The sequence below is a fragment of the Python bivittatus genome, unplaced genomic scaffold (assembly GCF_059951505.1).
Source record: "Python bivittatus isolate LINGU-HERP-01145 unplaced genomic scaffold, Pbiv_v1 ctg000070_np1212, whole genome shotgun sequence".
NCBI classification, from domain to species: Eukaryota; Metazoa; Chordata; class Lepidosauria; order Squamata; family Pythonidae; genus Python; species Python bivittatus.
The window spans coordinates 69,951-93,238 of NW_028277034.1; the positions used below are offsets into that span (position 1 = coordinate 69,951).

General features: G+C 41.2%; 1 protein-coding gene across 2 annotated transcripts in view; it reads left to right on the top strand.

Annotated features, from left to right (window-relative positions):
- The window catches only part of WDR1 (WD repeat domain 1), a 38,159-nt gene extending 15,438 nt beyond the window's left edge, over positions 1 to 22,721 (top strand). Inside the window, exons 5-15 of one of the 2 annotated variants that reach the window (XM_088130323.1) lie at positions 167 to 347; positions 1,685 to 1,762; positions 2,877 to 2,957; positions 14,295 to 14,528; positions 16,175 to 16,262; positions 16,901 to 17,057; positions 19,304 to 19,388; positions 19,777 to 19,887; positions 20,219 to 20,392; positions 20,902 to 21,046; positions 21,776 to 22,721. In XM_088130323.1, coding sequence (XP_087986449.1) covers positions 167 to 347; positions 1,685 to 1,762; positions 2,877 to 2,957; positions 14,295 to 14,528; positions 16,175 to 16,262; positions 16,901 to 17,057; positions 19,304 to 19,388; positions 19,777 to 19,887; positions 20,219 to 20,392; positions 20,902 to 21,046; positions 21,776 to 21,885 — 1,444 coding nt within the window. In that variant the 3' untranslated portion in view covers positions 21,886 to 22,721. Of the gene's footprint in view, positions 1 to 166; positions 348 to 1,684; positions 1,763 to 2,876; positions 2,958 to 14,294; positions 14,529 to 16,174; positions 16,263 to 16,900; positions 17,058 to 19,300; positions 19,389 to 19,776; positions 19,888 to 20,218; positions 20,393 to 20,901; positions 21,047 to 21,775 lie in introns of both variants that reach the window. The other variant, XM_088130316.1, reaches the window with a different exon arrangement.
- The last annotated feature ends 567 nt before the right edge of the window (positions 22,722 to 23,288 follow it).

The following is a 23,288-nucleotide window of genomic DNA, read 5'->3' on the forward strand; positions in this document are numbered from 1 at the left end:
GAAAAAAATTAAAAGGAACAAATAGAAGTTTAATTTTTTTTCTTAACCTTTGATTTCATTATTTTTTTTACATGATACCATAAGGAGTAAAATTGAAATTGCATGAGAGTAATTAGTTACTTTAATATGTATTAAAAAGAAGTATGCCTTTGCTTTGCATAAATAGATTTGGAGCAGTCTTCCTGTGGGATACTGGTTCTTCAGTAGGTGAGCTCACAGGTCACAACAAAATAATAAATACGGTGGACATTAAACAGACGAGGCCGTACCGCTTAGCAACTGGCAGCGATGACAACTGTGCTGCTTTCTTTGAAGGACCACCATTCAAGTTCCAGTTTACCATTAGTGTGAGTTTGCCTTCTTTCCTACAGAGTCCAGCTTTGTTGTTAGAATCCTGTCTCACCTTCCTGTGCTAGTTGAAAGCACTTTCCATGTCTCTTGAGAAAAAGGCAACTTTGCTTATGGGGGAAGAGGTTCTGCATCTACAGTGTGTGAGTGAGGTATTGCTTCTGGAATGGGGATCTGGAAAGCTCCCTTGTACGAGCAGAGGATGAAAAGCATTTGTAATAAATATATTAGTTGAAGTTCCTGGGAAGCCTGCATAGATAGGGATCCACATGTGTTGCTTTTTCCACATGTGGAAATCCACACTGGTGTTGAGAGCAGAGAATGCCATGTGATCCTGTAATATTGGCCACACGAGCACCTTGACATAGAAGTAAGATATCCATTCTTGTAGTGATCTTTTCTGAATATCCATCCAGAAGGTTCAGGGAGGTACAACTCTCAGTGATGAAGTAATTTTGCCCATATAAAATGCATACCTTTTCTCTCCCTCTCTTTGTTCAGTGAAGCTAAATTACCTTAAAATAAATGTAAACTGCACAGATACTCCTTTGCTTGTACATAAGTTGAATTCCTCTTTGAATTCCTTATGTTGTATTAATGTGGTTATAAGCACGTGGAGTCTATGTGTAGAGGGGTATTCAGATTGCGACTTCATGTCCACTCAGTCATTTCATCAAAGTCTCTTGAATGAATGACCAGACAGAATTTATCTAGATTGGGTGGTACTAGATTAAGCTGCCTGATTCCCACACTTTGTATAAGGACAAGTCACATCTGCACAGGCTTTTGTACATGTGCAGTAGCTTTAGATATGATAAGCAGCATCTGCATATTTTTGAACATTAGAACCTTTTCAACAACCTAAGAGCATTCCTATTTAACTCTTTTCCATGCTTAGGGAATAACGCAGATTAACGTGCAAGCTTCAGATCTTGCCATCTTTAATGGGGGGTGTTTGCTGCTGGTGTTATTGTTGAAAATGGATACCAGGCTTTGTATGGGAACCAGCTGGCAGTGAGCCAGCCTTCTGTTTCAACCTGCCAAGTGCTAAGGAAGATTTAATGCTGACTGCTTGTATCTCCACCAAGAATGTGTGTTATACACAGAGATAATATTATGGGTTTTTCTTAAACCCTAATTTCCCCAGACAACATAATGAATGTTTCTGTCTTCTGAATATGACCTCTTAGCCTCCTTCTTGTGAACATGACGCTTTAGAGTTTTTAGCACTTTGATGGACAAGGCTGAGATAGCAATCTTGTGCATCTGGAGAACTTGGTTTAGGAGCCAAAATTCTGCTGTATAATCTCCATGCTATATATTTCTTCTGCTATAGGACCACAGCCGCTTTGTTAACTGTGTAAGGTTTTCTCCTGACGGAACAAGCCTTGCTACAGCCAGTGCAGATGGCCAGGTAAAAAAAGAACTTTTTTTTTAACCAATAAAATGCAAGACATACAGTACTTTGAATGAAAAAGGTGCCAGGTTTAATCTCTAATAAATTATTGGACCTATTTTCAAGAGCACATGTCTCACTTTAGTATGTGTTCTAATTCACATGCACTAATGGAACATTTAGTGTTTGTGGGTAATATATTGTGGTGGATTTATCTGATGCCTCATACACACAGTAGTTTCCTTTTAGAGAAATGTATTGAACACACACAAAAGAATCAGAGTTTTAAAAACGTTTCACAGATCTAATGGGAATAGAACTATTCCAGTGAATATATTTGCCTGCATTTACAGATAGGACAATTATTCTCTCCAAAGTAGTTTTGTTGATAGTCATACTGTTAGGGTGTGGATTGGCATAAATGGTCCAATAGTAAAGAAAGTGAGAAGAAAAATGGCTAGAATGGGGAAAATGGCACTAGGAAAGATGGAGTGATTGTTGTATAGATGGTGGAGAGATTGAGGGAGAAGAAATAGACAGAAGTCTCCAACCATCCTTCTGAGTGCACAGTCTTGGAAATCCCACTTCTCAGCCAAAGTTTATCTCTAGTAGTGGCACCACCATTTGGAGGAGGTCCTCCTCAGAGAGGTCTACTTGGTAGCAGCAATGCTCTGGCCAGCTGAGACTGGTTGTTAGTTGATGTCCATGTCTGCTTCTGAGGGATGCTCTGTGGCCCTGTGAGATACTCATATGATAGCTAGTCACAGCTATTGATGGTGCAGTGACTTGAAGCAGACTTTTTTAAAGTGGTGATCAGAGCCATCTAGAGTCTTGGCAGATGCCTTGCGTAGGGATCCCAGCGCTGACCTGACTGATGCCAGCTGCTTCTCTCCAAGAATAAATATGGCAGTGACCACATCATGCTTCTTACCTCTTGTGTTACAAAGGTATAGATTCTTTGCTCATTAATTTATATTAAAAGCATTTTCTAGTGTCAAAAGTACATGGTTGGAAAATACTGGTTGCCATTTAAAATGTTTCCAAATCTTCTTGAAATATTAGTGGTTTACTTTAATGCAATCCATAATTTAACTCTTTTAAGATAGTTGTCTCTTTTTAAACTTCTGAATAGATTATTATTTATGATGGCAAAACTGGAGAAAAAGTTGGTGCTCTTGGTGGAAATAAAGCACATGATGGAGGCATTTATGCAGTAAGTATATTCTAGTTGTGCTATATGGATTTATATCTGTACCTCAAGTCAGTTTAAATGATTTATTATAGCTGCACAAATAGCACCTTATTTTGTAGTAGCCACAACAGCATCATAATGCTTGGGCAGCTATGCCAGAACAAAACACATCCCATGTCAGGCACAGAGAAATGTTACAGCAGTGCATTCGAAACGTCTGGATTTTAGTGAAAAGCTGAACAAAATCCAGCCCAGGACAGCCATTTCATAAAACTTGTTTATTATTAAAGGAGTAATTATTACTAAAAGAGTGACAGAGTAGCACTGAAGCTGGCTGCAGCGGGGAAAGCTAACAGTTCAGAACAAATTCCTTGGGATCAGGCTATCTGAGGGACCGCCTCTCCCCGATTTCATCTGCCCCTCCTACCAGATATGGCAGAGAGGGCATGTTGTGGGTTCCATCACATTATTAAACCAGTTTATATAGTCACCCATCTCACCACAGGCGATTCTGGGCAGCGTACAACACAGCTAAAAACAATAAATACATTAAAAATATATAAAGCAAAATAAAACAGAGAGAATAAAAGGATGTTAAAAATAAGGGAGCCACCTCACTAATTCCCCCATCCCCTGGGGTCCCCAGGCCTGCTGGCATAACCAAGTCTTAAGCTCAACAATGACAAGGCCAACATCTGGTGGGTCCCGGGCAGCAGGCCTTTTCTGCTGTGGCGCCTGCGCTGTGGAATCTTCTCCCACCTGAGGTGAGATTGGCCTTGTCATTGTTGAGCTTCTGGAGGTCCCTTAAGACTTGGTTATGCCAGCAGACCTGGGGACCCAGGGGATGGGGGAATTAGTGAGGTGGCTCCCTTATTTTTAACATCCTTTTATTCTCTCTGTTTTATTTTGCTTTATATATTTTTAATGTATTTATTAATTGTTTTTAGCTGTGTTGTACACTGCCCAGAATCGCCTGTGGTGAGATGGGCAGTTATATAAATTGGTTTAATAAATAAATAAATAAAAATACCATTATTAATGATCTGTGCGACAGGGTTGAGAGGATGATAATTAAATTTGCAGATGACCCCAAACAGGAGGAGTGGCTAACACTTTAGAAGTGAAAGAGAGGATTCAAAGAGATCTGGATAGTCTTGAATAGTGGACTCAAAGAGGGAACAACTATTACTTTTGTAAAAAACTGGAAACTCTTTATGGACTTTCTGCTGAAAATGGATAAAAATGAATTGGTTTATTAATTGTTTTTAAGGATGTATTGATTAAAAAGGTTTGTTTATGGGAAGAAGGGAACCATGATACGTAATTTGGGAGTGTGGGGATGGGAATTACAATGTTTGTAACTGCTCCAAAGATGATCGGAAGTAGCTTCTTTAGATATCTTTCTCTTTTTTCTCTTTCTGTTTGTTATCTTACACTTTTTCTTTTATTCTTTTATGTTTCTTTTTTCTACTTTTCCTTTTATGTTTCTGTAGTTTTTTAATCTCATGTAAAATTTTCTTTCAATAAAAATTATATTAAAAAAATAGACCCAAAGAAACAGGAATAAATTTAAATAGTAAATATCTAATTTATGTTAAAGTTACATTAAATGAAATTGCAAGAGATATAGAGTCTTGCAGATATCTAAAGGACTACCCTATTAAGGAGGGAGTGGAGTTGTTCTCTGTCACCCTGGAGGGTGAGACCAAAACCAATGGGTTGAAACTACACGGAGGAAGATTCTGGTTATATATTAAGAAATATGTAAGTAATTCTTATAGTAGGAACTCTCAATTTGTGGAACAAACTACTTCATGAAGAAAGGTTTTCCTTTCATTGGGTGTTTTCAGATAGAGGGTGGACAATTATCTGTCTGAAATGTTTAGCAAATCCTGCACAGCGCAGCAAGGTGGACTAGTTGACCTAGGTCACTTCCAACTCTGTGATTCTTTATCAGATGTTATAATATTATATATTATTAATGCTAAAGACAGTGAGCAAGAAAAAAGGCTATCAGTCCTGCCATTTGATAGCAAAACAAAGATGTCTGGAAACCTGAAGAAATACTGAAGATTCTTCACTTGAGCAATATTTCATAGGTTAAAATCATTCTGCATTGTTGAATTTCCTCATGTCATCTGGGAAATACATAAAATAAAACTTAATTCCCCCATCTGCTTACTCAAGCAAATTGGGCTTTCTAGGATTTCCTTTCTCACACAAATCTAAGGAACCTCCCAATAATAAATAATAATAATAATAATAATAATAATAATAATAATAATAATAATAATAATGGCTTATTGGTTGCAGTAAAAGGAAAAGTGGGAATGGGAAGAGTTCTTGGTATCTAGCTGGTGATTGATTGATTGATTGAATGACTGATTTACTAGTTTCTATGCTGTTCGATCCAACAGGTTCAAAGCAGCAGAAAACAACAACATCGAAATAAAAGCCATAATAAACAATAGCAAAGCAAAACACAGGACCCTAAGGAACAGCCACAGTGTCCAAATCCATAGCAAGAGGATCCCTCTCATCACTAATCTATTCCAAGTCTTTCCGTTAAAGCTAGGTTTTTTAACAAAACCAATAAGGTGGAAGCCAATTTAATTTGGGGAGAATGCTGTTCCAGAAAATGGCGGCAGTGCCTGAGAAGGCTTATTCCATGATCCCTAAATATGATGGGACCCAAAAGAACCCACCCTTCCCACTGGGAAAAGGCAGTTCCATAGATATCTAGGTCCTGAGCCAACTAGGTCTTTAAAGGTAACAACCAGCACCTTGAATCGCACCCATAAGGAAATGGGTAACCAGTGTAGCTCTTATATTAGAGATGTTAAATGGGAGAACCTAGATGTTCCAATCACTAGAGAAGTACTTCATTCTAGACCAGTAGAAGCTTTTAGGTGACCTTCAAGGGCAGCCCCATGTAGCCAGCATTGGAGTAGTCCAAATGAGAGAAGGGTCTCTCTATATAGGAAAGGTTATAACTGAAGGTATGCAAGGGATCTCATAGCCGCAACTGCCTCCTGCTCTTTAAGTAGGGGATGTGAGTCCAAGAAGACCCCAAGTTATGAACCAGTTCTGCATGGTTGTGATGGAATGGAATGATGAAGGCCAGAGTCAGGGAGAAAAACGTTTTCTTTCATCTCCTGAGGTGCGAGGGAAAGATAAGAGGATGAGACTGGCACCTCCCTGAGGAATTCACAATGTTGTGGCTGGCATTACTTGGGAGCTGGGGTTTGAGTCTGGGAAGATTCTTGCTAGAGGTTGTAGCTAATAAACATTGCTGGGACTGAATTTACATGGTCTCTTGGAGTTCCTTGGGCTAGGCCTGACATCAATCTTCCCAGACTCAAACCCCAGCTCCCAAGTAATGCCAGCCACAACATTGTGAATTCCTCAGGGAGGTGCCAGTCTCATCCTCTTATCTTTCCCTCGCACCTCAGGAGATGAAAGAAAACGTTTTTCTCCCTGACTCTGGCCTTCATCATTCCATTTCATCACAATGGGGCAATGCAAACCTGCCCAGAGTCAGATGGGATATTTCTGGTATCAGATGGCTTTCAGACCCCTAGTCTGAACCTGTTAATCCCACCCAGACCCTAACATTCTCTAAGCTAAGACCTCCAGCATATCTCCTGTTCAGTACAGGAACGAGACAACATAATCTAACACAAATGACTATCACCCAGCAGCTTCATATAAAGATTAAATAGGAGAGAAAAAAATGACCCCTACTCTCTCATTGCCACTGCCTGGAATCTCCCATTCAGGAAGGAAGGGACCATTGCAAAACAGTGTCTCCCCCTCTCAACCCTTGTAACATTCACGCAGTTACCGCGGGCCTCTCACGAGTGAGGGGAAAGAAGACACCAAACTGATTCTCCTTCGAGGGGGATGAGAGTGCCCAGACCGGAGTCTGGAAACCTCTTTTATTGAGTACATCAGAGGGCAGGGTTAAGCATATATACGTCACACTACCTAATACAAGCTCACAACTATATATGGTAATACATGAAGCGCAAGGGATCATGTGCTCCGATTGAGCACGTGACAAGCTGCGGGGGCTTGCCTCCTGAAATTTGAGGCTTTACCCCATGTTGTTGCTGGTATTTTCCCATGCTAGCTTCCTTGTTAGCGTACGACTGATTTTACTAGTCTGTACTAACAGAAATGCCTAGCATGTGATGGGGTGTTACAATGCAACATCTCCTCTGTTTTTATTATTTTAAAGGGCAGCTTCCTCCTCATCACTGATAAAGGTGAGTTGAGGTTTGCAAAAAGGCTGTTCAGGTGCCACTGGTTCCGTGGTTGGGAGAGGCAGGTATTTATGAGTGCAGACCATGTTGACCTGTGCTTCTATGGTACCCAGTCTGTCCTGAAAAAACCTCATAAGCCTATTAAGGACACAAGGACCAACTGTACATGCTATAATCAACAATAATAACGGTCCAGCGAGAGCGCTAACCAAGGTTGTGAGCCACGGGGAGAGATTAAACCATCCCTCAAACCATCCTTGTCGGTCTTTGCGCTCTCGCCTGCGAGCATTCAGGCCCTCTCTCAGTTTGGTCATGGATTCTCGAACAATTCCAGAATGGTCAGCATAGAAGCAGCACTCTTCCTTCAAGGCCACACACACACACTTACCCACGTCCTTCCCAACCAGGCTGCCAGGCACTAGCTAGAGGGACGGAAGCCGCCAAGTCTCACATATTCCTCCCCTTGGCATCGAGTTAAACAGGAGATGCCACAAAATGGGGCTCGCTCATCACCCACTCAGAGCATTACAGGTTTTTTTTTTTTTTTTAGATATTCTTGCCAATAGGTTTGCTGTCCAATTGACATGGAAATACAATATTTCCGGAAAACAATTTTAACACATTGAAAAATTGAGGAAATTAATATAAAGACAAATAATACAAACAGCAAGGTCTGAACAATTTTCCTTCCCCAGGATCCAAAGTCTGGTAACCAAGATGTGAGCCATGACCAGCTCCATCCCTCTGGATCTTGGGAAATGTGAGAGGCTAGAATTTTAAGCTTGGCTAGTTTTGTCTCAATGTAGTTCTCGTTGTTGGTTAGGTTGTATGGCACTTTTATTTCCCAAGTTTCAATAAAATGCCAATAAGAAAACTTGAGATGAGACTTCTGATGAATAGCAGATGTAGTTTGATCAACACACAGCTGGGTGACCCCAGTCAACACATTAACAAGAGATGTTGATGGAATCACACCTCACAAAACAAACATCAGAGGCTTTATAATCAGATAGTACATCCCCTCATACCCATACAAGGGATTTTTGGGACGGTCTGAGCAAGTGAAAGGTGGTTCTTAGGAAGATAAACTTAACTGTAACTTTTATCTTCTGGTTACCAAGGGAATGGCATTCAAGATTTTTCTTATCTTTTTCTGGAATGCAGGGCCTCACAACTGTTGCAAAAAGCTTGGTACAACAAACAGCTTGTACTCGGCTAATTGCTTATTCGAAAACAGTCGGGCATTCAGCAAAGAGATAAGGGGGTGGGGGGAAGAAACCAGTGCTCTTTACAAAGCAAAAGCAAGTTAACCCTTTAGAAATAAAATAGAGTGCACTGTTACAGGTATGGTTATACATTATGTGAAGCATATATACTGTATATATATAAAATATATAAAATTGTGTATATATAGAATATAAAATTGTGTATCAAAATAATGCCCTACAAGGTTAAAACAACAAAAACATTGAAAGGATTTGCAGCCCTGTCCTGCTCTTAATAGTAGATAGTCAATAGCTACAGGTTTTGGAGGACTGATATCAGTCACTTCTTCATTGGTTACACCTGAAAGATTCAGAGTCATTCTCCTCTGGTTTGTCCATGGTTCAGGTTCTGGAGAAGATCCAAAGTGAAAAAACATTCCTCCCACAAGTCATTAGTGAAATTCTTTAAAGCAGTAACATCTCTTAATGTCTCTAGGCTGGAGGGTATTCCAAAGAAACAGGTAGATGTGACTCCTCCCATTGTCAAAAGTCACCCTACGCAAAAGCTGAGCGGTTCATAGCTGTTTGTGCCAGTTCTACAAAAAAAAATTGTTGTTAGAACTGTGCTGCAGAGCTTCTAGGCATTGTCCCAGCAGGAGAATTTGGATGTAGATCTTCATGCTTGGATCCTGTGGGTAAAATCAAAAGGGTGGGGGGACAAAAACAAACAAACAAACAAAAAGCAAAGGAAAACAAAGAAAGGGGGGGGACAAAAGAGGGAGTAGAAAAGAAAAATAACCTAGCCTATTTACACAGGTTACACAGGCTTAACTTGGGAGCGGTGCCACCATCTGTTTGTGTCCAGGTACACTAGATGGGGTGAAATTACATCAAGGACTATATGTGGTCCCTTCCATCGTGGTCCCAGGGCTCCTCCTGGTTTTCCTTTTTTAACTTGATCCCCTGGTTTAATGTAATTTTGGATTCTTTGGAAACAGCATCAGTTTGTTCTAAGGCTTTAGCTATATCTGTTCTTAGTTCTGCTAGGTTTTTAAGCCATTTGGGATTTCAATTCACATATCCTCCCCTTCCAGCTTCAGTTCCTGCTGGAGCAGCAAAAAAACTGCTCTTTCTCCTTAACTTTCCCTACATCTTCCTCTTCTGATCCATGCTTTCCTCCCTGACTTCTCTATAACTGCTTCACCCGCTCCTTCAAGCTTCTAGTAGGAGCCCCATCCCATCTCTCCATGTTTTCTTTCAGCTTTCGCCACACTTGCACACGCTCCTCTCCATTCCCTACTCTCTGCCCCTGCCTCCACAAATTCCTATTCCTGCTGTCTCTCCCACTTCTTTCCCACCTATCTCTTATTATTTGCACCTCCCCCACAGTCTTTACTTTACTTTCCTCTCCAACATTTCCAACAGCTTTCCTTGCTTCTCGCAGATCTGTTTCCAAAGTGGCCAAGTCTAATGGGTATGTTACAGACGCTGCTCCCAGGTTCAGCCTATGGTCACTCACTCACACACTCACAGCCTGTTGAGGCACGCGGATCTTGTCAGCCCCCCTTGCTTTCTACCTGGGTTTCCAGATAGGTGCGGCTGGAGCAGACAGACACACAGCCCTGGTCAACAGCGGGGAAATAATTGGGGAAACACACAAATCACTTCCAACCGAGCACTGGGGCACGAGAGGTTCTTTATAATACACGGAGACCCAGTGAATTTAAAGTAACAGCAAAACTTTACTGGTTGCAAGATACATTTGCTCTTCCTCATACCTACACTGAGCCTTAAAATGCCCAGGCTTACTACAATTGAAACAATTTCCGGTGGGGCGCGAAGAAGAAGCAGGAAGTGGCTGATTTGGGTGCATCGCAGCAGCGAGAGCCTCCATTTTTGTGGCTCGTGATGCCAACGATACGGCAAGCACGCAAAAAGTCAGCAAGAGTAGCTCCGGGGCGAGCAAAAATGGGCTACAAGACCTTTTGACAATCAGCATTTGCATTTTCATAAGCTAGTTTTAGTAACAATTCATTACGAGCGTCCTCATTGTCAATCTGACGCTCAATGGCTAATTGGAGACGGCTAAGAAATTCAGAATAATTTTCAGTAGATCCCTGCATGATTTTTAAAAAGGATTGTGTGGGGGTGGCTGAGGAATCATCAACTTTCCGCAATGCAGATATAGCTGCTTGTGAAACCAAGGGAAATGAAGCCCTTGGAGAGTTGATTTGAGCGGCAGCAGTTGTAAAAATTCCTTGTCCCAGCAAGTGATCAATGGTTACATTTGCAGGGAGACCACCCTGCACAATAAGGGCAATTTGTTTTTGATATTCTGACCACCACACAACATACTGAGCAGGAGTTAAAATCATATTACACAGCATTTGCCAATCAGAAATCATCATGTCAGAAGAATTTGCAAGTGTTAGAAACAAGCCGATAGAATAGCGAGATTGTAAGCCATAAGTAGTTAAAGCAGTTTTAATATCCTTTACAACTTTATAAGACAAAAGAGCAAACACTTGGGTAGGAGGGTTATTGGGGTTGTTGGGATCGGGAATATATGAGACAGGGAAGGCAGCACAAGATTGCATATCCTCCAAATCTAATTCCCCTCTAGCACGAGCCTCTATCATGGCGCGTACCAGGGGTCCGGCAGTTGGAGTTACCGGAGGAGGGAAAAGTCCCTCATCCCTTTCCTTTGTTGTTAGAGGGAGAGGGGGGGCCGATGGCAAATGGCCCTAAGTTCCTCATCCCTTTCCTTTTGTTGTTAGAGGGAGAGGGGGGGCCGATGGTGAATGGCCCTCGTAAAGAGAAGGCGCCGTGATTTCAGCAGCAGCCATCCTCGGCTCCTCATCGTAAACTTCCAGAGCTTCTAAAAGAATACGGCAGGAGACAATTTGCTGTGGAGCTTTTGGTGGCTCATCTAAATACTTCAAAATCTTTCTCCACAATGTAACTTTTGTTGACCCAGTCTCAGGATAGACCGGACATTTGAGCCAGACATATTTTAGCAGTTCAGCTAGCCTTTTTTGCTTAATTGGAGGCAATGGGGTGCCTCGATTAGAAAGAATAATGTTAGAAGCCTTGAGAAGGTTTCCAAGTTCGCGGAGGTGTGCAACCTGAGACTTGGACAACCCGCCTCCCATACTTACGAGGGAGCCGACAGGCGGCTGGGACGCGTTGAGCCCTTTCTCGGGCGTAAGTACCGGAGGTCTCAGGCGGAGGGAGAAGGAGCCTTGAGAAGGTTTCCAAGTTCGTGGAGGTATGCAACCTGGGGCTTGGACAACCCGCCTCCGATACTTACGAGGGAGCCGACAGGCGGCTGGGACGCGTTGAGCCCTTTCTCGGGCGTAAGTATCGGAGGTCTCAGGCGGAGGGCGACGGACGATTACACAGTTATTGGGGATCACGTCGGGGTCACCAGTTGTAACATTCACAGAGTTACCGCGGGCCTCTCACGAGTGAGGGGAAAGAAGACACCAAACTGATTCTCCTTCGAGGGGGATGAGAGCGCCCAGACCGGAGTCTGGAAACCTCTTTTATTGAGTACATCAGAGGGCAGGGTTAAGCATATATACGTCACACTACCTAATACAAGCTCATAACTATATATGGTAATACATGAAGCGCAAGGGATCATGTGCTCCGATTGAGCACGTGACAAGCTGCGGGGGCTTGCCTCCTGAAATTTGAGGCTTTACCCCATGTTGTTGCTGGTATTTTCCCATGCTAGCTTCCTTGTTAGCGTGCGACTGATTTTACTAGTCTGTACTAACAGAAATGCCTAGCATGTGATGGGGTGTTATAATGCAACAAACCCTCAAAGGCAGTCCAGGAAGATACCAACAGCTATTGAGAGATCCAGCAAGGCCAAGGTAGACATTTTCACTGTCTGAGTCTCATCATACTGTCGGTTATCCACAAGAGTGATCAGGGTGGTCTCAGTAAATTAGGTCTGAAAGGTAACTGGAAGGGGATTGTCCATCTCTTCCTGATAAAGATAGGTTGTGGGTTTAACTTCTGCCATCAAGTAGGAAAGGATCTCAGGTGCCTTTGAAACAACCAAGCATCTGGCCCATACTTAGCCTTTGTTCCAGGCTTTCAGTGGGGCGAAAAAGTATTTAGTCAGCCACCAATTGTGCAAGTTCTCCCACTTAAAAAGATGAGAGAGGCCTGTAATTTTCATCATAGGTATACCTCAACTATGAGAGACAAAATGGGGAAAAAAATCCAGAAAATCACATTGTCTGATTTTTAAAGAATTTATTTGCAAATCATGGTGGAAAATAAGTATTTGGTCAATATCAAAAGTTCATCTCAATACTTTGTTATATATCCTTTGTTGGCAATGACAGAGGTCAAACGTTTTCTGTAAGTCTTCACAAGGTTTTCACGCACTGTTGCTGGTATTTTGGCCCATTCCTCCATGCAGATCTCCTCTAGAGCAGTGATGTTTTGGGGCTGTCGCTGGGCAACATGGACTTTCAACTCCCTCCAAAGGTTTTCCATGGGGTTGAGATCTGGAGACTGGCTAGGCCACTCCAGGACCTTGAAATGCTTCTTACGAAGCCACTCCTTCGTTGCCCGGGCGGTGTGTTTGGGATCATTGTCATGCTGAAAGACCCAGCCTCATTTCATCTTCAGTGCCCTTGCTGATGGAAGGAGGTGTTCACTCAAAATCTCACGATACATGGCCCCATTCATTCTTTCCTTTACACGGATCAGTCGTCCTGGTCCCTTTGCAGAAAAACAGCCCCAAAGCATGATGTTTCCACCCCCATGCTTCACAGTAGGTATGGTGTTCTTTGGATGCAACTCAGCATTCTCTCTCCTCCAAACACGATGAGTTGAGTTTAGACCAAAAGGTTCTACTTTGGTTTCATCTGACCATATGACATTCTCCCAATCCTCTTCTGGATCATCCAAATGCTCTCTAGCAAACTTCAGACGGGCCCGGACATGTACTGGCTTAAGCAGGGGGACATGTCTGGCACTGCAGGATTTGAGTCCCTGGCAGCATAGTGTGTTACTGATGGTAGCCTTTGTTACTTTGGTCCCAGCTCTCTGCAGGTCATTCACTAGGTCCCCCCGTGTGGTTCTGGGATTTTTGCTCACCATTCTTGTGATCATTTTGACCCCACAGGGTGAGATCTTGCATGGAGCCCCAGATCGAGGGAGATTATCAGTGGTCTTGTATGTCTTCCATTTTCTAATTATTGCTCCCACAGTTGATTTCTTCACACCAAGCTGCTTGCCTATTGCAGATTCAGTCTTCTCAGCCTGGTGCAGGTCTACAATTTTGTTTCTGGTGTCCTTCGAGAGCTCTTTGGTCTTGGCCATAGTGGAGTTTGGAGTGTGACTGTTTGAGGTTGTGGACAGGTGTCTTTTATACTGATAACAAGGTCAAACAGGTGCCATTACTACAGGTAACGAGTGGAGGACAGAGGAGCCTCTTAAAGAAGTAGTTACAGGTCTGTGAGAGCCAGACATCTTGCTTGTTTGTAGGTGACCAAATACTTATTTTCCACCATGATTTGCAAATAAATTCTTTAAAAATCAGACAATGTGATTTTCTGGATTTTTCCCCCCATTTTGTCTCTCATAGTTGAGGTATACCTATGATGAAAATTACAGGCCTCTCTCATCTTTTTAAGTGGGAGAACTTGCACAATTGGTGGCTGACTAAATACTTTTTTGCCCTACTGTATGTATAAAAGTTTAAGTTGACTCAAGTTTGGTGTAAACTTTACCCTCAGGATAGGAATTATATATTAATTTCTTAAATAGATTCTTCTGTTTATCCTGTTGATAAGTTATTTATTTGATAAAGTAATCCATCAAAGCTTTCATTTGCTAAATTATCTCTTCTTTTCTTTTAACAGATTAGTTGGAGTCCAGATGGCCATCACCTACTTTCTGCTTCTGGGGACAAAACAGCTAAGATCTGGGATGTTGGTGCCCAGAGTGTTGTAACTACCTTTAAAATGGGATCAGATGTTCTGGACCAGCAATTGGGCTGTTTGTGGCAAAAAAGTCATTTATTGACTCTGTCCCTTTCTGGCTATATCAACTATCTGGATGAGAACAATCCAGATAAGCCCCTTCGCATCATAAAGGTTTGTGGAATAATTAAGGCAGTGATTTCTAGTTTTCAACCTCTGTTTAGTAATGTGGCTACAAAGAATAATTCAACCAAAGGCTGTTTTGAATCACAGTGATGATACTGTTTTTCTGGCTATTATTAAGTTAGTTTAAGCACAGTGGTTTTAATAAAAGTAAACCAGCTCTTACATTCTAGGTTAATATGGTTGATATCATTATGGTAAATCCAAACATTAAAAAAAAATCTTTCATGTATTGGGCCAAGTTGATCTGAACATAGAACACACCCAAATACAGACCCTTTCAGTCCAGAGAATATGATCAGTTCTATGTGTCAAGGGCTTCTGACCGGTACTTGTTAAACAACAGTATTTTTCTTATTCTCCTTGGCCTGGTCTCAAAAAACTAATGGGTTGGAGTGGAGGCCACAGAAAATCACAGGGATTTAGCCTGGAAAGTAAAAGGAAATCCAGTAGAGGGCAGAAAAAGTTCTGTCTGCAAAGTCCAGGGTACTCCTTGCCTGGGATTTTTACTTCTTTTGTCACATGATCCTGTCACCCAGAGCTCATGCTCATCCTTCATTGGTTTTTCCTAGAATTCCAGCCTAGAATAGCTACTTAATACCAACTTTTCTTGTTCCAAATCCATTTTCAGAACCCCTGTCCTCACACAGCTTTTAGTACCTCTTCCCTCGCTTGCCTGGGCTGCCCCATCTGGCCCGTGAGTCCTTGAGAAGAGTCTGCCTCCCTCCAGAGTCCTCCATCTGGACTGGCTCCTTCCACGAAGGGAAAGGTGGCTGGCAAGGAAAGCGCCAAAGTAGAATGCCTGACAGCCGGGCGGAGAACAGGCAGTGGAGAGGAGGCCCTGCTGCCCTTTCCAGTTGGAGGGACAGTGAAGGCAGTTGTGCTCCAGCATGCCTGAGTCTTCCTCAGTGAGAGAGGAAGGAGTAGTTTAAGCCACTTTGCCTTTTTGTCCTGTCTTGTCTTCGCAGGACAGGCCACATTGCCCTTCATCCCAAGGAGACAGGTCATCCCTCCTTTGAGCGCCATCCATGACCTCAACTAGTCTTCCCCTGCTCTATACCAATTAAGCTAAAATCCAGCTGAATATTCTGCCTTCCTTCATTTGAGCTGCAAGTTCCTCTGAGGAAAATGCATGATCTTCAGCTGCTCCATAATTCACTCCATAACCTTGATGGATCTTAGGATTTTTAAAATCAGCCTTACTCCTGTAACCAGCACAGTGTTCTGATCTGAAATTTCTGAAAAAAGGTTTTTCATAAGAAGTGTAGGGGTTGAGGGGAGCTTATGAACTTTTAAATGTTTTGGACAGGTTACAATGGCAAAAAGAAAGTCTTCAGTGTATAGTAAGATACAGTTACCTTATTTTTTTCAGTATATTAAAATGTAAGAAAGGCTGGGGCCAGATTCTTCTTTTGCAGACAGCTCTTTGCCTGGCTCCATAAACCTCCCTTCGGTGACCACTAAAGTAGCTGAAGCTGAGAAAGAGCCAGGTCAAGTTTTGTTGGGAAACTGGGAGCTATTCCTGCTCATTGGATCTAAGCCTCTGTTTTTTAATGCAAAGAAGTTTAAGTAACCTGCTTTGTTTTTTAGAAAGATAAAGGTGGCTTTTTGCAGTAATTATATCTGCTTTCTTGTAGGGTCACAGTAAATCAGTACAGTGTCTTACGGTGCATAAAAATGGGGGGAAATCCTATATATATTCTGGAAGCCATGATGGACATATTAATATCCTTTAAGAGTTCAACAGTTATTTGTGCTAACCTGAAGTGGCCAAACAGCTATTTTTGCATCGCTGTTTCTGTCATCTTTGCTGCCCCTGAAACTTTATTAGCAAACAGGATATAATAGAACATCATGCCTATTTGAACTGCTGAATGAGAGTCTAATGGTTGTCCAACCTCTTTTTGGAGACTGCTACATTTGGTATAATTTGAAGTTATTCTATTTGAGTTGGATAAAATTGTTAGCATAGAAACTCCTCCATGCAAACACAGCATTTCTAGCTTCTCAAACTTCAAGTGACTTTCTCTCCCATTATCCAAAGATATTTTCAGCAAGACCCGAGCACATCTGCATAGCAACCAAAGTATTTTCTGTGCATTTCTTTATAAGTAATTTGAATTTATGAAAGGCTTGCAGTCTTTCTTACAAAAGCTTCTGACATGACAAGTTGTTGATTATCAGTGTCGGTTTCTTGAAAACCTTGGGAGAATAATCAAACATCATTTAATTTGGGCCTTTATTGTTTACTATCGGAATGTATGTAGCAGGACTTTTGACATAGCTTCATTGTTATATGGATTAGGTTTTGGATTTTCCTTTTCTACTCATCCTGAAGAGGATTTCCTTAATATTTTTTGTACATTATTGGGATTCTGAGACAGGGGAAAATGATGAATTTGGTGGGAAAGGACACACAAACCTGGTTTCCCGAATGGCTGTGGATGACTTAGAGCAGTTGGTCAGCTGTAGTATGGATGATACTGTGCGCTACACCAGTCTTAACAAAAAGGAGTACAGGTATTTGTGCTTTAAAGTTTCATTGCAATTATTTACTGTCATTATACCATTAAAGTGACTCTATTTAACTTTTTAGGCAATTTAGCATGTTATATCAAGATCTGTATCCAATAAGCAGTTCTCACAAGTGGCAATAGTATTTTTGTGCCATACAATTAATGTTTCAGTAGCATCCTTGTTACCATGTTAGGTGGGTAACTGTAACACATGAACAATTGTGTTTATCCAAATTTAAGCACAGTTTAGAAGTTGAAATGAAATAATTAATATTGAAAAAGAAAATTCTAAGGGTAAAACAGTGGAGAGAAATTCTCTGCATTTTCCTTGTTATGCTAAATACATTGATTCTGAAGCAAGTTTTCATATTCCAGAACTGGTGAAGAATAACACAACTTGGTTATATCTTGTCTAGTTTGATCATGTAAATCCTGAGGGAAGTGGCCAGGGTTCTCTACAGCCTTGGTTATGCCAAGTTTAATCTGGATCCCTGCCCTTCCTGGTTGATGAAAGACATGTGACGGGGGCCTGACTAAGGAAGGTGGTAAATGTATCCTTGAATAAGGGGGTGCTACTATTCTCCTTAAATGAGAGAGTGATTTGTTGACTTCTTAAAAAGCCATCACTGGACCCAGATATGCTAGACAGTTATCAACCAGACTTCAATCTTTCCTTTTTGGGAAAAGGTTGAGAAAGTGGTTGGGCTGCAACAGAAGAGGGCCATGGAGAAAACGGATTATTTGAACTCATTTCAATTGGGTTGCATGTCAAGGCACAACATGGAGATGATAATGACTTCTGGAGAGACTGGGATTGGGGAGTGTGACACTTCTGGTGTTGCTTGATCTCAGAGGCTTTTGATATTACTGGTCATGGTATCCTTCTAGACCTGCAGTGTTTTTCCTCTTTCCTAAATAGGTGGTTTCAGTTGATTGTGATAGAGAGATCAGGTTCTAGATTCCTCAGTTGTGGGGTGTCACAGGACTTGATGATCTTCTCCCTCATGTTCAACACACGCATGAAACCAGAAGCAGGTGGCAGTTTGACTCATAGTCACTCATGCCTCTTGATTGAGGGGGACGCAGTGGCGCAGCAGCTTAATGACGCTGAAAGTTGCCAGCCAGAAATGGCTGACACTTCAGTGGTTCGAGTCCAGCCTTCGTGTTAAACAGGGTGAACTCCTGTTTCCTCCCCAGTTCCTGTCAACCCAACAGGTCGAAAACTCACGTGAGTAGACAAATGGGTACTCTCACTCCGGTGGGAGGAAAAAATGCTGGCGGCGCCTTGGAAAAAAGGAGTCGGGAGCAGTTGCCGGTAAAACGCGAAACCGCGCTCACCCGAAAAGGGCGCGAAGCAACGGAAACCCTGCCTCCTGCACGCGCCAGCTGGGCTCTGCTCTAGGAAGGAGGCTCTGGCAAACCACTTCCGAAACACTTACCTTGAAAACTGCAAGGACTCGTCCAAGCAGTCACTGCAGAGTCGGTAATGACTGAGCGCAGATTAAAAAAAAAAAGTGCAATCTACATGGGGCTGTTCTTGAAGAGTATTTGGAAACTACAAGTAGTCATGGTGGTTCTTCATTGTGCCTGTGTAGCGCTTCTGGAGTTGAACTGATTACCATTTCGCTTCCAAGTGCTAGTTGTCACTTCTAAAACCATGAATAGTTCAGGATCTGGATATCTGTGGGACCCCTTTTTCCCAATAGCATCTGCTTGGGTGAGAAGGTCCATCCCCTAGCTCGAGAGGCCACAGAAACATGGACTCTCTATTGCTACCCCCCTCCTTTGGAAAAGCATCCCCCAGACATTTGAATGGTCTCCTTTCTTTTGACATTTAGGAAGTCTGTAAAGAATTGGTGTTTAGAACAAACCCTCAGAGGTTGAATAAGATGTTTTTCCATCTACTAATGGAAATAATTCTAATTACAGGGAATGGATCACAACTCTTTTTATGGTCTTCTATTGTGATTTAATGGTTCTGATTGGTGGATTGTCTTTAGTTTTGTTTTAATCCAATTTACAGAGCAAGTATTGTGTACTGCTCAGGGTCAGTAGTGACTGGAATGGGCTATGAGCCTGTAAAATATATACAGAAGCTACTATAACCTCTGCAAACCTGTGCCAAAGTTGTTCTGGCTGCTTTTGTAAGCAGCTTTGAGTCCTTCATGGTATGCATCTGCTTTTTTATTTTGATACACAACCTTTATTTTTTCAGTTGGGGAAACTCACTTTTTTTTTTCTTTTTAGTAGCCAAGATGTTATAAAAATGGATGTTCAACCAAAATGTGTGGCAGTTGGACCTGGAGGATATGCAGTGGTCATATGCATTGGAGAAGTGAGTATCAGAAAAATGGATCACAGTGCACTTTTTTATTTAGTTATTTTAATCCTGGTTAGCTTGGGGAGGTGGTCTTGTGCCTTTAGTATATTTTATAAATCCAACTGCTCTGGGCAGTTGATATTTCATTGTATTGTGTAAACTCAAAAAGTAGGTTAATTCAGTAAACCAGGTCATGGGATGTTGTTAGAATGCAGCAGTAGTAACTTAGGGGGGTTCCTCCCCACAAATTAATAACAGAGTGGGGAAAGAAATAATCATTGCAAAACGAAGGGTAGTAGCACTTGTTTTGGACTCACAGAGTAGAAAACTCCTGTTGCAGAAATCACAAATTGGAGCATTGCACTCTAGGCAAAAGCTCATGCATACTTTTCTTCAATTATAGATTGTTCTTATGAAGGATAAGAAGAAGTGTTTTGCAATTGATAACCCTGGTTTTGAACCGGAAGCAGTGGCAGTTCACCCTGGAGGTGGCATGGCAGCAGTTGGAGGAACAGTAAGAATATTAATTTCTCATGAAGTCATTGTTTTCTAATTCTCAAGCATTTTACATACATACAGCAGTGCAATAAAATATTTTTTGTAAGTAATGGAATTTCACATTATCTTGACACCTTAGTTCTTAATTTTGAATTTGGGGCTCCCATGAATATACCTGCTTTTTCCATACAGTTATAACTGATCTTTACAAGCTGTGTTCCATCATTTTGTGGCCAAAGTGTCATATTTCTGCCTCTCTTTTTTAAAGGTATCATTCAGATTTAAAAGCTGGTACACTTTTCTTTGGTAAACATCTAAGCTTGCCCTTGCTGTGTTTTTATCTCCAGGATGGGAAAGTGTATTTGTATGCAATCCACGGAGCTTCTTTAAAAAGTGAAGAGGAGGTCCTGAAAGCCAAAGGTCCAGTGACTGACCTGGCGTATTCTCCTGATGGAGCCTTCCTGGCCGTGACAGATGCAAGCAAGGTGGTCACTGTGTTCAGTGTCGCTGATGGTTATGGGGTAAGAACCACGTCTGTCATCTCCAACTGAGTTTTTACTTTCACGTCTCAAATAGAAAGCATAACGATAGTTCTGCCACATAAATCTTGACTTCTAATCAGCTTGCAGTGGCATCTGGCAGGCTTATGGCCTGTTCCTCACAAGCAGGTTAGTTAGTAGAATAAAAGCTGCTGGCCTATAGTTTTGGTAATTAAGATGCACTTTGGAAGAACTCTATTGCTTCATCAAAGTATTGATAGGTTAAAATGACAAAATCAAAGCTTATTTTTGGAACCTATCATCCCTTTTTAAAAAAATGTGTGGATATCCATTTAAGTTATCAAATGTAATATTGCATTGTTACTCAGACACACATCAGATTTCATTTCCCTTATAGTTTGGTGTAATTAGAACATTACAGTCCATAAATGGTTGGATAATAATTAGAATAATAATTAAATAATTAATTTAATTTGGGGATTAAAATTAATGTATTTTTCTTCCGTGCATTTATTTTTCTTTCTGAATAGGAACATAATGTATTCTATGGCCACCATGCAAAAATTGTTTGTGTTGCCTGGTCCCCTGATAATGAGCACTTTGCTACTGGTGGCATGGACATGTTGGTGAATGTGTGGACCCTGAGTGACCCAGAAACCCGAGTCAAAATACCAGGTGATTCAGGCTTTTCTTCCTTTGAAGGGAGTAATGCTGATCTAGACTGAAAAGAAGATGTGGCAGTTTACATTATATTTGATAGACAAAATTAAAGTTTTCAGGAGAAATTCAAGGTTTGAAAATAACATCTACTGCAGAGGCAATTGGAAATGCTAAATCAGTTGTTCGTGTAAGACTTAATTGAAGGAGAGTGCCCAGTCCATGATTTCTTCTCTTCCCTATTTCTTCTCCCAGTAGAATTGTAGAATCTGAGAGTCGAAGGGACCATTGAGACCATCCCTCAGTGCAGAAATCCTTATTAGGGGATCCATGATAGATGCCATGTAATCTCTGCTTCAAAGTGCCCACCATCTTTATGAGTCATTGGTCCTGCTATTAAACAGCAGTTATTGTTAAGAATTTTTTTTCCTAACATTCATTTGGAATCTGCCTTCCAGCAAATTAAATCCCTTCTCTTTCCATGAGACTTGGTGTTTAAGAAAAGCCTGCAGGCTGTTGAATATTAGAAGAGAAGAACTGTAAGAACCTTTGGAAGGAAATTAAGCACCAAACTGAACATTTTATAGCAGTGATGTGCAAGATGAGCAAACAGTATTAGCCAAGGAAGCAAGTGCATGGGTAGACAGATCAAAAGACATATTTGTGGTAAGCTTTTTTCAGAATGCATCTCAACAATTGGACAAGATTGTAACTACTCACATTTCTTTTTCATCTTCCCTTTGCCAGATGCACACAGGTTACATCACATTAGTGGCTTGGCATGGCTGGATGAAAACACCTTGGTAACAACCTCACATGATGCTTCTGTCAAAGAGTGGTCTATTTCCTACAAATAAAATACCTTCAGTCAGGAGAACCTCATCAGGAGAGACTACTGGAGTGAAATAAAGCATTTCTTTTTCTGAAAATTTAGCAAATGTATAATGGGATCCTATAGCCTATTCTACTATCTTTGCGGGCGGTGTTTATATCTGTAATTACATTACTGTTGAAAAGCTTTAGTCAGTAACAGTTTGCACATGAAAAGCACTTAAATTATATTTGGAGTTTAAAAAAATCTTTTGTGTGCTGAACATTCCAGAGTTTGCAGCCTAGCAGGTTGGTATAGAAGAACTCTAAACTGATTCGGTTCCTTATTTTTAATATGTAAGACACACATTCACATGGTCTTGTACAGCATGAGAGAACTCTCATTTTTTTCTACTTGCAGAACATTTCTGTACTAAGTCATAAGAATGCTTGTTGTGATCCACAAAAATGAGTTGTGATGTGCAGCTACTGTATATGGGCTTGTCTGTAATCCATCAAACTGTGGCCTCAGATTTCCTTCAAGAGAAAACAGTGGGGTACATCCATAATAATAAAGTTTTTGGAATTTCCTGTGCAGACTTGTAGTTACTTTTAAGATAAAGATGTGCAGTATTGATGTATTTTGCCATTCTTTTAAACCTTAAAGCTTATAGATTAATGTCAAGGGATTTTTTCCAGATTGACCTTTGTTACCTTTTTGCACAGATGAGAATATTTGATCATGATTTGTTTGGAAAAGGAATGCTTCTATATCAGCTTTAAATATACATTTTTCAGGAATAGAAAGATGTTGATGTAAGAAAACTTGCATTAATCATAAAAATAATTTTTTCACTATAAGTATTAAAATTAAATAAATCATTATTGTGCTTTGAATTTGTCATTACAAAGATCAACCTAAGCCCAGTGAAAACAAATAATTGTTTAGGAAATCCATGTTCTCAACACAGAACTTTAATATTATTTTAGAACATAGAAAGCTGGAGCTGGAAGGGCCAAGGAGTCCAATCTGCTGCTCAAAGGGCTACCTGGCCTCCCTTGAAGACCTCCAGCAAAGGGGAGCTTGGTTCCATGGTAGCCATGGTGCTATCGAATTGTCCTGTGTGCCCTTGGTATTTATGTAGCAGTGGTAAGATGAGTCTTGGTAGTGCAAGCACTGGAGAAGCATATGCTTGGTTGTTTCTGCATATCCAAAGCACAAGGGCATTGCTGCTCCAAGTAGGAAGTTTTCCATTATCAACCCTCAAAGATGGCTGAGGGGGCAAGATGACACTCTCCCAGAGTAAAAGCCCTTCCAGTTTATTGAGGTATGCCATGGGGAAAATCGAATATCTGTTGGATTCACTGGCAAGGAAGTTTGGGGCCCTGGCTAGATCTGACTGGTGCTCTCTATTTGATCAGGGCTTTGGCCTGATGATGTACCTTCAGG